The sequence below is a fragment of the Biomphalaria glabrata genome, chromosome 3, assembly GCF_947242115.1.
Source record: "Biomphalaria glabrata chromosome 3, xgBioGlab47.1, whole genome shotgun sequence".
Taxonomy (NCBI): domain Eukaryota; kingdom Metazoa; phylum Mollusca; class Gastropoda; family Planorbidae; genus Biomphalaria; species Biomphalaria glabrata.
Genome location: NC_074713.1, coordinates 40,005,379 through 40,020,416, shown reverse-complemented (window position 1 = coordinate 40,020,416; position 15,038 = coordinate 40,005,379). Strand labels below are relative to the sequence as shown.

The 15,038-nt window shown below is 35.1% G+C and overlaps 1 protein-coding gene across 6 annotated transcripts in view; it reads left to right on the top strand.

Moving 5' to 3' along the window:
* LOC106071212 (proteasome activator complex subunit 4-like) overlaps positions 1-15,038 on the top strand; it is a 79,741-nt gene that overhangs the window by 29,810 nt on the left and 34,893 nt on the right. For 5 of the 6 annotated variants that reach the window (XR_008777129.1, XM_056025014.1, XM_056025012.1 and 2 more), the window contains 10 exons: positions 1,112-1,184; positions 1,513-1,580; positions 2,449-2,664; positions 4,018-4,172; positions 4,492-4,584; positions 6,970-7,028; positions 9,695-9,757; positions 13,708-13,763; positions 14,324-14,416; positions 14,655-14,717. Coding sequence is in view for 5 of the 6 variants with exons in the window: in XM_056025014.1 (XP_055880989.1) it covers positions 1,112-1,184; positions 1,513-1,580; positions 2,449-2,664; positions 4,018-4,172; positions 4,492-4,584; positions 6,970-7,028; positions 9,695-9,757; positions 13,708-13,763; positions 14,324-14,416; positions 14,655-14,717 (939 nt within the window). In the remaining variant the exon portion in view is untranslated. The remainder of the gene's footprint in view (positions 1-1,111; positions 1,185-1,512; positions 1,581-2,448; positions 2,665-4,017; positions 4,173-4,491; positions 4,585-6,969; positions 7,029-9,694; positions 9,758-13,707; positions 13,764-14,323; positions 14,417-14,654; positions 14,718-15,038) is intronic. The other variant, XM_056025013.1, reaches the window with a different exon arrangement.

The following is a 15,038-nucleotide window of genomic DNA, read 5'->3' as shown; positions in this document are numbered from 1 at the left end:
GCCCAACAAAACACAAGTTTTTTCTACATTTATTATTTTGCAGGACTTGTAAAACTCTTTTTTTTTTAATCTTTTCTTTAAAGTTAATACCATTTTTATTTTATTGCATAGTTTATTTCGTAACTCTCATATGCGTATTATAGATTACAGATTCCAAATTATACAAAGATAGTCTTACTAATTTAGTGTGAGCACCAGGAATTATCAGTTATCGGCTATTAAAAAAATATTTCTATCTATTTTAAATAATTTTATTAGTAAGTAACATATATGAAGACAAAGGTGTAGAACTAAAATGACTTCTGATTAAAAGAGAGTTGATTTATTAATAGGGCCTGTACATGCCTAGCACTTAGATCATGGCAGCCAGTGAGCTTCTAAGGTGTCAGAAGCTCATTTTTTTAAAAAGTTTTCCTTCAGGACATAAGTTTGTTCAATTTAAAGAAGCAAAATCTTAAAGATACACAAATTTGAATTGTGTCAATGGACTAACAGGAAATAGTATTTGTCTTGGAAAAAAGTTATGAACACCCTTTCAGACCTTGCAATCTATGGGGCAGATATTGTAAAAGTTATCTGTTTCAATGGTCAATAGTTAACCAAGGTGTCATGAGGCCAACACAATAAACAAGGTTGTTTACTTTTACCCAACTATAAGTCAGGTATCAGTTTGGTGGCACTAACATTCTTAAAACTCCTGAAATCAAAGTCCCAGTCTTCATAGAGATTCAAACCTAAGACCCCCTCAAGCTAAGTGATTTTATCAATCACGCACACCAAGCTATTTGTATTAATATATTCCTTTCACTTTTCCCAGTTTCACTACAGTTTTAAACTATCATAAAATTGATCATAATTTATAAACTCAATTTGAAGTGGATAAATAAATATCTTGATGGTCCTGGGTTTGAGCTCTGCCCAATATCATTCCCTGTCCTGTAGGAGGTTTGGGCTAGGATGAAATAATTCTCACTTCTGATGAAACATTCAAAATATCTAAAACAAAGAAATCAGCAGACGTGAGATTTTTATGTTCACAAGTAACTATATATATAGTTCTAAGAATAGAACAGCTGTAGGCTGTGTGCAATATTCACTTATAAATCTTCAGGCCAATCCAGTGCTAGGACTCAAGACCTTTGTTCCACATCTCTGCTCAAGTATTCTGAGATTTATTCAAGAATGTAAGTTTGTTATCATTCTTGATCACTGAAAAAAAATCTTTTAATGCATTTCAATAATCAATAATCATATTATATGCCAATAATTACAATTCTATTTTCCTCTACTTAAATAGTCCACAAACTGGACAGTATCAATATTATATTTTAGTTGAAAGATAGAAGGTTAATGTGCTTTGAAGGAGAGGAAATTGATAGTGTCCTTTTTTTTGGCATGGTCATTTTTATTTCTCTGTAAATAGCTCTTCTTTTGTTTCCTGATGTCCGTTGGTTAGGCCACTGTCTCTATGATTACTGACTTTCATTCATTAAAAGAATGATTTACTTTCAGATCCTGGGGTCAAAGACGAAGACATATTAGATAACACTTTATTGTGGAATCTTTTAATTTTATCACATGTAAGTTGAATAACCTGTATGTGCTTTCAAATTTTTAAAATAACTTAGAATGTGTCTGATTTAATTAAGTACATGCTTTGAATAAATGGTTTGATGTGCTAGTAAGAATTGAAAATGCTTATTTCAAATATTTTGTGAAAGAGGCTGACTTTGGAATCAATTTTGTGTTGTTGTCAATTACTTCAGTGAAATGTATTGTCAATGAATGAATGTGAGCTAGGATGGGATTTAGATAATGATGGATTTTGGACTGCAATTGGGTTTGAGCTAAAATGGGGGTCTATACATTTTCTTTTCTACTTAATATCACAGATTATGACAAGAAAAAAGGAGATCTATATGTGACATTATGGGAAAAAATATTGTTAACTCATAGATGAATTTAGACACAAAGTTATATCAAGAACTCTAACTGAACTAGATAAGTTCTTGATTATGTTTGTTTACTACAAAAAAAATGCCATCAATTATTTGTGCATGCTTTGGAGAAAGACTTGTTATGTCATGACCTTGTTCTTACATAACTAATGTAGTGGTTAAGAGTATTCATGTGAAGTCTCAGGGAAAATAATGTGGAGATAAGAAAACTTTTTAAAGGAAAAGCAAAAGAAGATAGGGGAAGTCATTTGTTCTTTTTCCTCACTAATAGAAATTGGTTTAGTTCTTTATTGTGATTGTGATTTAAAAGTTAATCTTATCCAATTGACAGAATTTTTCTGGTATTCCTGGATTTATTTTGTGCTTTATTCATTTTAAAGTCAAGGTATTTGAGGACACAGAACTGCTGTTATTATTTTAAATAAAATATGCTCAGTAAAAGTAGATAAAAGATCTGGCATTTGTGTATAACTTCACACTTAATTTAAAGGTTGTGAGTTGTGAAGGTTCCAGTCTACTTCCTTACCAAGGAGAACTGTTTGATGTCATGAAGCACACACTGCATTTCAAAAGTGTCCAATGCTACAACATTGCTGGGCAAATGCTTAACTGGACCCTCAAAAGTTTGACACAGATTTACCCCTTGGAGTTCCACAGCAATCATAAAGGCTTTGAAAGACCTGTGGAGGAGGACCTGCCTATCAAGGTAAAAAAAACCCACATGTTTGTAAAATATAGACATGTAGTACTTATCCAGTTTTAAGTTTAACATTCCAAAATCATTTTTTGCAACACCTTTTCTTCAATTAGTTGTAAGAAAATCCACCCTTACAATCTCCTGCATTTCTTCACCATATTATGACCTCTGATCCCATTGTCCCAAACATCTTGCAAACATTTCTTGCATTTCTGATTATAAAAAATGGTGAGAAATTAAGATTTTTCATTACTGGTATTGACACATTTAAAAACAAAAATGTTAGCAAATTTAAATTCTTAGGATTTCATCAAAATTGGATGTAATTGCAAAGGTTGTCCATGTAAAATTGACCTGTTGGTATGTCAAACAATTGATTGCTGTATTGTGTGATTCCTATGACCTCCTTAATTCACAAAGCAACTATAGATCATCTCATCTAGAAATGAGATGATTGCTTGGAAATTAGCTATGGTTGGAACGATGGCACCCCACAGCAATTCCCCCCTCCACATGCAACTAATGTTTCCAAAGGAAGAGCAAGTGCTGATACAGTTAGGGATCAAAGGCATCACAACTCTGCCAGGGTGTGGCTCTGTACTGCAAGCTACCTAAGGGTTGCTGGCTCCTGATTTTTCTTAAGGATTGACTCCTGAAGGCTTTCCTATGTTTGGGAATAGCAGAGGTTTGAATTCAGAGTTTTCCTTCTCCTAGGTTGGTAGCCAGCCAAGGTTAATGAGCTCCTCCTGCTCAAAGCTTACTAAATTAGGTACCAGTTAGTCACCTATACACTTTCTCCTGTTAATGAAACAATCCGCTAAACCCAATATCTGAACCACATGTGAAGGTGAGGATTTGGACTGGTTGTCAGAAGCTATTTGAGATGCATGCCTTTGCAAGCATTTTATAGGTAGTGAAGTGCTTATATTCATTATCACTTCCTTCAATAACAACCTTACAGAACCAGGCAAATAAAACTCAATAGCAAGCATATTTAAGTTTGTCTGATGAATCAGGTCACATTTACAGATTCCATCCTTGAAATCTAGATGAAAAAACATTACCCTCCACAAGGATCTTAACTCTAAACATTTGCCTTGGTATCCAAGCACAGAACTACTCTACCCCATGCTACTTAAGATAAACTATAGTTCATATCTTGCTGTGTGGTTTGATTTTTACTTAAAGATATTAAGATTGTTATTGTGAAGTTCATTGTATGTTTTATGATTCTTTAGAAGTTGCAACATAATTCAATATACTGTTGCATGATTCAGTACTTGTAAAAGTACAAATATACTAGTTTGTATTTAATTATTATCAATATTGTGTCTTGAATATAAATAAAAAATGTGTGTTTAGGACTGGGGTACAGTTATTGAGATTGATGAAATGAATGTAGGCTGGCATCAAGCTTCTGATGTAGAGCTGGAATTTGCTCAATTTTTGATTGATGAGTTACTTGTACCACAGCTGCATTTCTTCCAAAACATTTCTTCTGACAGTCAAATATCAAAGTGAGATTTGATTTGTAAATTTAAAATCTTGTATTTTTCAAAGTTTTTACTTATATACAAAATATATTGAGTGAAATATCTTATTGTTTTTATCTTTATCATAATCTGTTTAGCATTTATTAGATTGGTTTATAGTAATCATGAGTTTTAATCAGTTGTTAATACAAAAATAGATCATTCATTTGTGTCAGCAGTAAATGTGATTTTTTTTTATTTTCTTTATCACAAGTTTTTAACTCAATATTTTTAGTTTTTATATAAAGTAAAGTATTATTATTATTTTAACAATTTTGTTCTAGAAATTCACTGTTTTCCACAGAGAAGAAATATTATGTAGATTGAATATTGTTTTGAAAGTGTTAATTGGTGCTGACAGTCACTTCCCTTCCTTTGAGAGTGAGACAGTCAAACTGTAAGTTGTTAACAATTGTCACTAGAGGTCTAGGGCTTGACTCACAGTGTACAATTATTATTTCTGGTTTCTTTTTTTATGTTTGTCTAATAAAACTAGGCTTTTTAAAAGTATTTATATGGACTAGTAAGTCAGGCACAATGACTACTTGGTAGAAGGTAGAAAGGACACAAATAGTTAAGTTTAGATAGACCTACTTAGTTGTTACTCACTCATATATAAAGCAAGAACTGAAACTGAAATGCAACTGAAATATGTTGCAAGTGTCTTGTATAATATATTTTTACATAATCTACCTATCATTTTCCCCCTCGACAACCTTTTTTTTTAAACAACTGAAAGTGCTTTAAGTCTTTAATACTGCTTCTTGATATGCCCGCAACGCATTGGGCGGCAAGCTGTCTGCATAAAGGTCTGTCATTCGCAATGTCTGAAGCCTCCTCCCACATGGTGTCCACTGTTCTGATGTCCTCCATGAAGGTGTGTCGCCAAGTAATACGAGGACGTCCCTGTTTGCGCTTTCCTCGTATTGGCTTCCATGTTATCGCAACTCTTGGTGTGCGTAGTTCATTTTGACGTAGAACATGTCTCGCAAACCTCATGCGACGCTATGTCACAATCTCACTAAGTGTTCGACTCCCAGTTCGGCATAGGATTTCCTTGTTTGAGACCCGATCTGTGTAACTTCCTTGTTTGAGACCCGATCTGTGTAACTGACTCCCAAAATCCGTCTCAGCCATTTTTGTTGAGCTACGTTTAGTCTTTTCTCAATTTTGACAGATGTCATCCATGTCTCACATCATGGGCGTAGCCAGGGGGGGGGGGGGGTTCAACCCCCCCCCCCAAAATGAAATCCCCCCCTTGCGGGGGAGGGGGGGCGGAATTAAGGGACTGATTTTTGCTTTCATTTTGTTTATTTTAGGTGAGATTTTAATACTAAATCATCACTTACCACAGCACTGCTGAAGGGGTTTTGAGTTAAAAACCCTCTACCAGGGGGTTTTGAAATTTAAAAAAACCCTATCAAGGGGTTTTGAGATACAAATCCCTCTACCAGGGGGTTTTGAGTTTAAAACCCCCTACCAGAGGTTTTTGCAGTTAAATCCCCCTCTTCTATAAAACAAAACAAAAAAATGCAAACAATAATCCCCATATTCCAACAGCATAGTTAAGGAAGATTTTGACTTTAAAACCCCGTCCAAAATTTACGATAAATCCCCTCTTCAATATAAAAAAAAGCAAATTACACACTCAAAATTCTATGAGCGTAGCCAAAGGGGTTTTGAGTTTACCCCCCCCCCTCCAGTTGGGGTTTGAAGCTAAAAAGTACCTATTCAATATAAAAAAAAAGCCAATTCCACACTATAAAATCTACGAGCGTAGCCAAAGGGGTTTTAAGTTTAAATCCCCCTCCTCCAGATGGCTTTTTCTTTAAAGTTTAAAACCCCTCCAGATGGTTTTGAGTTTAAAATTCCCCTACAGAGCGTTTAGAGTTGAATTATTATTTTAAAGCAAACTACAGTCACCTAATTCTATGATCGTAGCTAAATGGGGTTTTGAATTTTAAAAAACCCCAAAAAACTCCAGAGATTTTTTAGTTTAAAACCCCTCTGATGATTTTGACGAAAAAACTTTCTCCGACAAAATGAATTACGCAAAATAAGAGTTGCGGAAACAGCTTGCCGGAAAAGCGCCGAACGGCGCGAGAGGGTCTAAGTCAGTAAGAATAGCACATTAGGTTTTTGAAATAAAACTTTTTAATAGCAAGATAATGCACTGTAGATACCTCAGAATATGCATTTTGTTGGCTTTCAATACCAGAAATAGTGCTCGGCTTCGCCCCGCGCTGGGGGAGCGCTGCGAGCTCCCCCAGACCCCCTTGCTAGCAAGGGTGGGGAGTCTACAAGTCTTCCACTAATTCCAGGAAGAATCTATTATAGGGCATAATAAACGTCTTCTGAAAGGGTCAGAATGTAATAAAGATTAATTATGTACACTAACACACACACACATATATATATATATATAATTTTTTTCCTTGGGGGGGGAGGGGGGGTCGTGCCCCCCCCCCCCCCCCGAAAAAAATCCTGGCTACGCCCATGCCGCAACGTAACATCCTCCTATAGTATTGATTGACCACTGAAACTGGTCATTTCTTCCTTAACTTTCCCTTAGAGCTTTTTAAGTTATCACAAATGGACAATTGCAGAGTTATTTTCTATTTATGAAATGCTTTCCTTTTTTTTTTGTCTGGAAATTCTACTGCTTAATTTTGTTCATTTTATAAATGACTTTAAAACTTTTTTTTGTTGCTGTTGTTTCATATTTTATAGCAAACTATTTTATGAATTCACGTAATGATGTTACTCAAACTTTCTTTTGCAGAACTGAAACTCAAGTTCCTTTACGTTATTTAAGTTGTATTCCTCAGCATGATAAAAGAGGTAACACTTTCTGTAGTTAAAATATTTATATTAGCATCACAATCATATTCCAAACCCAAAACATTGATGCTCCTAAATCATGTCCATTGCTATTTAAATCATTTTTGTTCTCCATAAATAGAGTTAAAAAGATGGATTTATTATTAGCTCTAGTTTTTATGAAATTGTTGTTGTTGTTTTCTTTACTTATGTGAGCTTGCGCTCCCAGAGCTATATTTTTATATATTTTATTTTTATAGGCTAGTGCCAAACTTATTATTTGTACTTCCGCTTTTTGTGTATAAAAAGTGATGCCACGCTGTTTTAAAACAGTTCAGTGTACAGTTGACCAGTGGTCAGTACCATATTTGTCTGTGTGACAGCTGAATATCTTTGTGGTCTGTCTAATTATATTTTTATTCCTGTACCTGGGACGGCCTGTAAGTGTAGAAATATTTTATATTTTTTTACTAGATCTATACTATGTGTAAGGTAGTTATTTTATTTTCTACTTGGACTATTTGTCATAATAGTTGGCAACATACTGTACGGAATATGGCGGCGTCCATCAGTCCTAATAGAATATAGATCTAATATAGTTTTGCATTTATGTTTTGCAGGCTATTATTACTGCTGTGTAACTGCTGTGTTACTGCTTTTAACTGCTGCTTTTAGCTGCTGAATATTACTGCTTATAGATCTAGCTCTTGTTTATAACTGCTGTTGTTAGATCTATTCTAATTCTAGGGAATCTAGGATCTAGTGTTATTTTGTTTCTTTATTATCGCCTTAGTAAACTTAGTTATATTTATAGTCTGTTTCTCAGTTCTGTTCTTAGTGAATAGTAAGGTACTGAGCCTAAGGATAAGATATTCTTGTTTTAGTGATTTTAGTGTTAGTGTTATGAGTGAAATAGTAGGATATTGTAGATCTAGACTAATTTATTGTAGTGTGTTTGTGTAGATCTAGGTCTAGTGTAGTAGTTGTAGTGATTTTGTTAGATAGTTGGTTTGATCAGTTTGTGTTAGTTAGTTTGTTAGTGTTTGTAGTGGTGTAGATTTAGAGGGTAGTTTATAGTGGTTAGTGTATATATTATATTTTATTATTATTTGATTCCATGTAAATAAAGTTTCATTTTGTTTATTTATACTAAACTAAAGTTTGTTATCTTGTTTCCATTTAGTTTAGTTAAGTATGTCTGGTTACTTAGGTGACTCTAGCCCCTTGGTCGTAGACTGTCACAGATGAGCCCACCCAGTAGCGCAAACATCTGCCTACTGTTGGTAAATTTTAATGTTGAGCAGCAGAGAATAGGTCCTCTCTCTCTATCCACTCGCGCCTGCCTGACCTGCTCACACTTATGAAGAGGGATTTTTAGTATATGGAATGAATGAGTAGTTAAAGAAATCAACTCTTTATTGTGTATATTTACAGTTCAGTAATGTGCATTTTGTTTGGTTACACTTCTTAAATATGTATAACTAGTTGCCAGACAGACAATAAAAAGTCATTACATTTTAAAACTTTACGAAAGCAGTATGATAAAGAATGAATAAATGAGATTTTTTTAGACTGATGTACTATAAGTGTGGCACGTTTAAAAGAGGTGAATTCTGGGGTATGAGACATGAATACAAGTCATAACCATCACTTCAAAATAAATTTTAAAGAATCTCTCTAGCTGTCAAAACTATATTTTAATCAAAAAAATTTTTGGGAGTTATAATTATTGTGGGGACAAAATTGTCATTGAGACAATTGTCTGCTGTTTTTAAGAATTGTGATATTTGTTATTTAAGCTATTGTTGTCTCTAAATTCACGCATTTGTGAGTTCTTAGCAAAATACTGAAGTAACTTCTTGTTTGAAATTAAGTTCTATGCCTTCAACATCACTCTCAGAAAATAAGGTTATTCCAATGAAAAACAAGTTTACTTCAATTAAAATCACATACACAAATTATACACATTTTAATACATTAAGCAGCTTGACTGACATTACAACTTGTCTCATAGTAACAGTGAACTACATTGTACCTCCAGTTCACTTAAAATGAATTGCAAAAAATATACCACATCCAGGGTTAAGATTTTCTTTTCGCCATCTGCGTCTGTCCTAGGCAGCGAATTTTCTTTTGGTCTCAAGTGTGTATCCCTTGGCCTTTGTGAGTTTCGAAGCCGCATGCAACCAGTGCTCTTTTTTTTTATGTCAGCTAAAGCAAGTTGGCTCATAAGTTGATCTTTAAAGTGTTTCCGTGGGGCACTTCTGTTACCTCAATCACCTTTTAGCTTACCAAAAAAGACTGCTTTTGGCATATGTTTGGCACCCATATGGGATACGTGCCCTGTCCAGCGTAACTGTTGAACCATAAAAAGTCCCTCTATACTGTCCATACCGGTGTTCGCAAGGACACCAATTTTTGTAATGAGGTCTTGCCACCGTATGTCCATGATGGTGCACAAACATCTTTGGTGAAAGCGCTCAAGTAGTCTTTGTTCAAGTAGTCTTGTTTTCTTTCTCTATAGTAACCATGTCTCAGATCCATATAGAAGGGTGGAGAGAACCACGGCTTGATTTTTGTAGGCTGAGTACTTGCTCCTACTATATTCGTTCTATGATATAATTAAACTCTTTGCTATATGTATTATTTATCAATGTAGATCACATATTATATTTTGGATCTCACAGTGCTAACTGCTGATGGAAAAAATGTAAGAGCCTTAGTACATGATACAATGCATGATTTGTTGAGTAAGTCTTTTTGAGTGTTTCTTTACATCATATGATGATATATTAAGTTTTAATACTGATACAAAACTAGGTGCTCTCTTGTATAAGAATGATTGTTTAAAGCTTCCCTCCTAATGATATTACTTTGTATAACAAATACATTATTATCTTCTCTTTTGAAGTAATGTCTTTAATTTATATATTTGCTGAAAAGCAGGAAAACTATTGACATTTTAAAATTAAAAAAAACATATGAAAGTGTTTGGTACTATGTACACTTGATACATAGAAAAGATAGTTATTTCAGATATTGGCCTCCATTATGAAAATTCAAGCAATGTCTTGAGGATTGTGACAGGTGGGGAAATGTGATGTGTATTTGGCGCGTTTAATGTCTAGGGGATGATTATTTTTAAAGCTATCACACACCAACCTATCAGCATATGAATCGGGAGCAGACACGCAACGAGACAAAGCAATGAAAGATAGATACAAAAGTTAAAATAAAAGAATATTTATTTACATAAATATACATATAAGAATGAAAAAGGGGGGGGGGGTTGCATCTATCTCTAGAGAATACTAGATTTAATCATCACTCGTGCATTTAATAAGAGAGTATGTCACTTTGTCCTCTGACTTAGCTGGTATTCCTGTTGACGTCGCAGCTGGCTGTGTCCTGGCTTAAGGTTCTGCAGCTGGAGGTGGCGCTCTAGCGGATGGAGGGACGCCGGTGATATAGTTCTTGTGGAGTCTCAATCCCCAAAATCTAATATCTGTAGTGGGCACAGTAGGGCGGGTGGCCGGCTACCGTGGGCACAAGGTTACTGTGGGCAGAGCTGATCTGCCGTGGGCAGCGTAGTTGACAGGATATGTCCAGTGAGTTGCAGAGGGTTGGCGTAGCTATGACGTCTCGCACAGACCTGAGTCCATAGGGACGTCGCACCTAATAAGATGACCGGTGGGCTGTCGAATAGGCGGGCAATGCCGATAGCGCCAAGTAGTAGAGTTGAGTAGTGTCGTGTAGACACTGAACAGCAACAGCAAATAGTTGAGTAGTGTCGAGTAGACACTAAGCGACAAATAGCAAATAAATAGGCAGACACCTGAGGGAGGCTGCGGATAAATAAAGACAAGTTAGGACATGTCTCTCATGCATCTTATCGATGCCCTCGACTGAGGTGCATTCGTCAGATTGGTGAAATCGCTTTAGAGCACAATGTGGAGATGATGACAAATGTGATTTGGGAAAATAGATGGCAGATAGTAGCAATATAGAAATGTACATAAAAGGGGAAATAATAATATAAAAATGTACACAGAAGGGGAAATAATAATCTCAAATAAACAACACAGGTGGATAGAGAAAGAAGGGGGGGGGAAATGGGCGGGGGTCAGCGACCCAGACGATTTGTTTACATATGACCGTGGGTCGAGAACAATGGGGCGCTTGAATGGAGAGGGTGTCCGTTCAAGCGGCGCAACTCTCCTTAGAGTAAAATGAGTAAAGGGGAGAAAATTCAATACAGGGGAGATAACTCATATCTCCTTTCTAAGCGCAGTATTAGTGCGCTAGTAAAATTATCAAGGCGGTCAACCGAGATAAAGGAAATAAAATAAGATGTACAAATATATACATGGTTGCATCAACGATCAATTGAGCAACGTAGCATTAATAGATTAATGCAATACATAAAATATACATTAGCCATGTTCATGTTTTCTACTTACGCCAGTGAGAAATACACAATGCACTAATTAAATATAAATGAAATAATAAACTACACATGATAATATCCAATGGAAATATACACAGAGTAATTAAGATGGAACTTGTGATTAAGTTTGGCTTACCACCAGGTATTCCTCTAGGAGGGAGAATAAATGATATAGTCCAGACTCGATAGCTCAGCTTGAATGAGAATGAAAGAGAGTCTGATTTGAGTTGGTTTACTTTATATAAGCCTGGAAAGTGTGGGCGGACACAGGAAATGTCCTAGGCTTAGAATTATCTTACACGTGGGTGAAGTCCGACAAGAGATGGGATTCGCACATTTGGAGGTCAATGGGCGTGTTTGTCCTCGTGGTCTCCTAGATCAAAGAGAGACATAAGAGAAAGGGGGTGGGGGGGAGGAGTGACTTGCATTCCACACAAGGTGGTGTCCACTGCGGCTGTCAGACATCCTGCCGATAAGATCAAAGAGTCCGCGTGTATCTTTGCCCCGGCCAAGGGAAGATAAATGAAAGGACGCGCCTTAACTATCTCCAATGTGGTCAACTAAGTCTAGCCTGGAGCGGAAAGGTGTGGCGGGTGAATAATTTAGGGGTAGGATGGGGAAATAATTAAAATAAAATAAATAAATAATGAAAAATAATAATTAATGCTGTGATAATTTAGAGTGACTCTGACAGCGAGTTTTTGACTTGTCACAAGGATATACTTGACTTACTTGACTTAATCCTGTGCACTCCCAGGGGAGCATAGAGCCACAACCACACCTCTCCACCAAACTCTTCTGAGCAGTTTTCATCATGTCATTCCAGTACCCTAAGCTTCACTGATGACTGACCTCTTCCAGGTTTGCTTGGGTCTGCCCACTTTCCTCTTTCCTTGCAAATTCCAATCAAGTGTCTGCCTTGCAACATTGGTAGCTGGTTTTCGCAGGGAGTGTCCTATCCTGCTCCACTTTCGCTTTTTGATATCTTTTCTTGCCACCTAATTCCTAATATCTGCATAGGTTAACAAAAGTCTGGAGCTTTACCATATTTGTTTCAGTGACTCTCCTCTCTCTGAACCATATAGAAGGACAAATTTAACATTTGTATTATAGATTCGTATCTTGTTATGTAGAGATAATGCCTAAGAGCACCAGATTGCTTGAAGAGTGGAATAGGCAAAAGGATATACTTAATAGGGAAATAAAATGTTTCGTCCTCTGTGACATAATTATAAATACATGAAGGGCTATAAAGAAACATTTAATTACAAAGCTTGTATCAACTCACTCTGTCTGTATGTCTGTTAAAAAGCTTGTTAATTATTTTGTTTGGTATCTCGACAAGGGAAAGAAAATGTACTTAACCAAAATGGTGGTATAAGCTGAACTAGTCCCCTTTATAGGCCATCGTCTCAGTGAACACAAACATGTAATATGACAAGACTATGGAAACAATAGATATCTATACAGTCTTCCATAAGCTCATAAGCTTTTCATAAGCAGAGTAGTTACCATGTTGGATTTAGAAGCTTGAGAAGCCTGTGAGTTCGAATTCAGCTCGTTCAACTTTTTTTTTATTTATAGAAATGCATTTAAAAGTGATGCCCCAGATTCCCTCTTTATCTCACCCCACCCCTTACCAACTGGTCCAGGCAAGTTTTTGGATCACAGTGCATTTAGAAAGCTAAAAGCATGAAATTGCTCTAAACAAAAATAATTGGTAAAAATATTTCTAATGGCACAGATTTATTATTGTTAGTCTAGATTTATTTCAAATTTAATTTCATGACTGATCCAAACTAATTAATACAACTACCCTTAATATAAGCATTGTTTAACAAAAAAAATTTTTTTTGTATTTTGCTTGTTTATATAATATATTTCTTGGCCACAAAATACAGCACATCAACCAAATGTTAATGGGTTCTCTGAATCTATCAGTGAAGTTCATTGTGGATGCTATTTCAAGTTTTAGTGAGGAAAAGTTAACAAAATAGAAAAATCTTGTCTAAATGACAAAAAAAAATAACTATTTATATTTATGATGCTAATGAATGCTAGTCAGTCATATAAATAATATCTTGATTTATAATGCTAGAGAATTGAATGTTGCATTTTTATAAAATCTATCTTTTGGTGTCATGTGACCAGCACAACAAAAAAGTCCAGAAAGTACGTGAATGTGTTCTAGTAAATCTCTACAACTATGGAGAATAATGTATTACCTTTCTCTATATTTCATGGTCTATACAGAGTACATGAATGTAGCAAGAGAGGATGATACCAAATGTTTGTTCCTTATCATTAATGTAAGTTCAACTTTAAAAAAAATCACTTGGTACTTGTGCTATGTTATTTGTTATCCTAGAAAATTCTCCCTACTATAAAGATTGAACATTCAAATATTTAGAACTCACTACAAACAGCTTTGTCCTTGCAAACGCTGGTATGGACAGTATAGAGGGAGTTCTTATAGTCCGACAGTTACACTGTAAAGAAAAGCAGTCTTTTTTGGTGAGCAGAAAAGTGGTCAGTGTAACAGAAGTGCCCCATGGAAGCGCTTTAAAGACTTGCTTAGGTGACAACTTGCTTTAACTGACATAGAAGAAGGGACCTGGTTGTATGCATCTTCAGAATGAGACAGAACTATCTGAAAAATATCTTACTTGTGAAAGAGAAATGTCTTTTTATAAACTGTAAAAATTTCAAACTTAAGTAGAATCATTTTTAAATGGTAACTTTATTGAGCTTGTTGCTAAATAGTAAAAACATTTCTTTATAAACTTGATAGTTTATGTTAGAATTCTTTTGATCAATATAGTTATTGTGTGTTAGGATGAAGATGTTCTAATATTCTATCTCTGTGCAGATCTATCAATATGTAACACAACATTATAAAGATGTTTTGAGATTCAGCAGGTGGCAATGTTTTGGTTTTGTGAAAATATTATTTGAGAGTCAGGTACTAAAACAAAATGACAATTTTTGTTACTGTTGAAAACAAAGCCAGTTGTAAAACCTTTGTAAAAAAAAAAGCTTAATGGTATTTTTTTATGTGCATCTAGTTTTTGTGTGTATGTTATAGAGATTGTTTTGATGTTATTGTTAATAATTATTATTTCCTAAGTCTTAGAAATGATTAGACCAGTTTTCTTATTAATACATTTTTTAATGTTCTAATTTTCTTTCTTTGCACAAAGTTGTTACCAGATGGAAAGTGTATGCGTGCATTGCTAATTGAAGAAGTTCACCAATTTCATGAGGTCAGTAGACTTGCAATTAGCACTTGGTTCTTATTACAGGTTCAATAATTGACCAGCACCTTATAATGTGATATTCAAAGCTACACACCACCAATTATAATATCTCTTGACCTTCTTTGAAGAAATATTGCTATTACCATTAAAATTATTCTGAATTCTATAACATTAAGATAATGTAAGCTTACTAGTAGGCTTTGCACTTTGGACTGTCATCATGAGGTTTAACCCTACCATCTGCCATCTCATGCTGCTCTGTCATCTCATGCGCTCTGCCTAATAATCTTCCTTCCCAAAGGAAAGTCTGAAACATATAAAAAACAA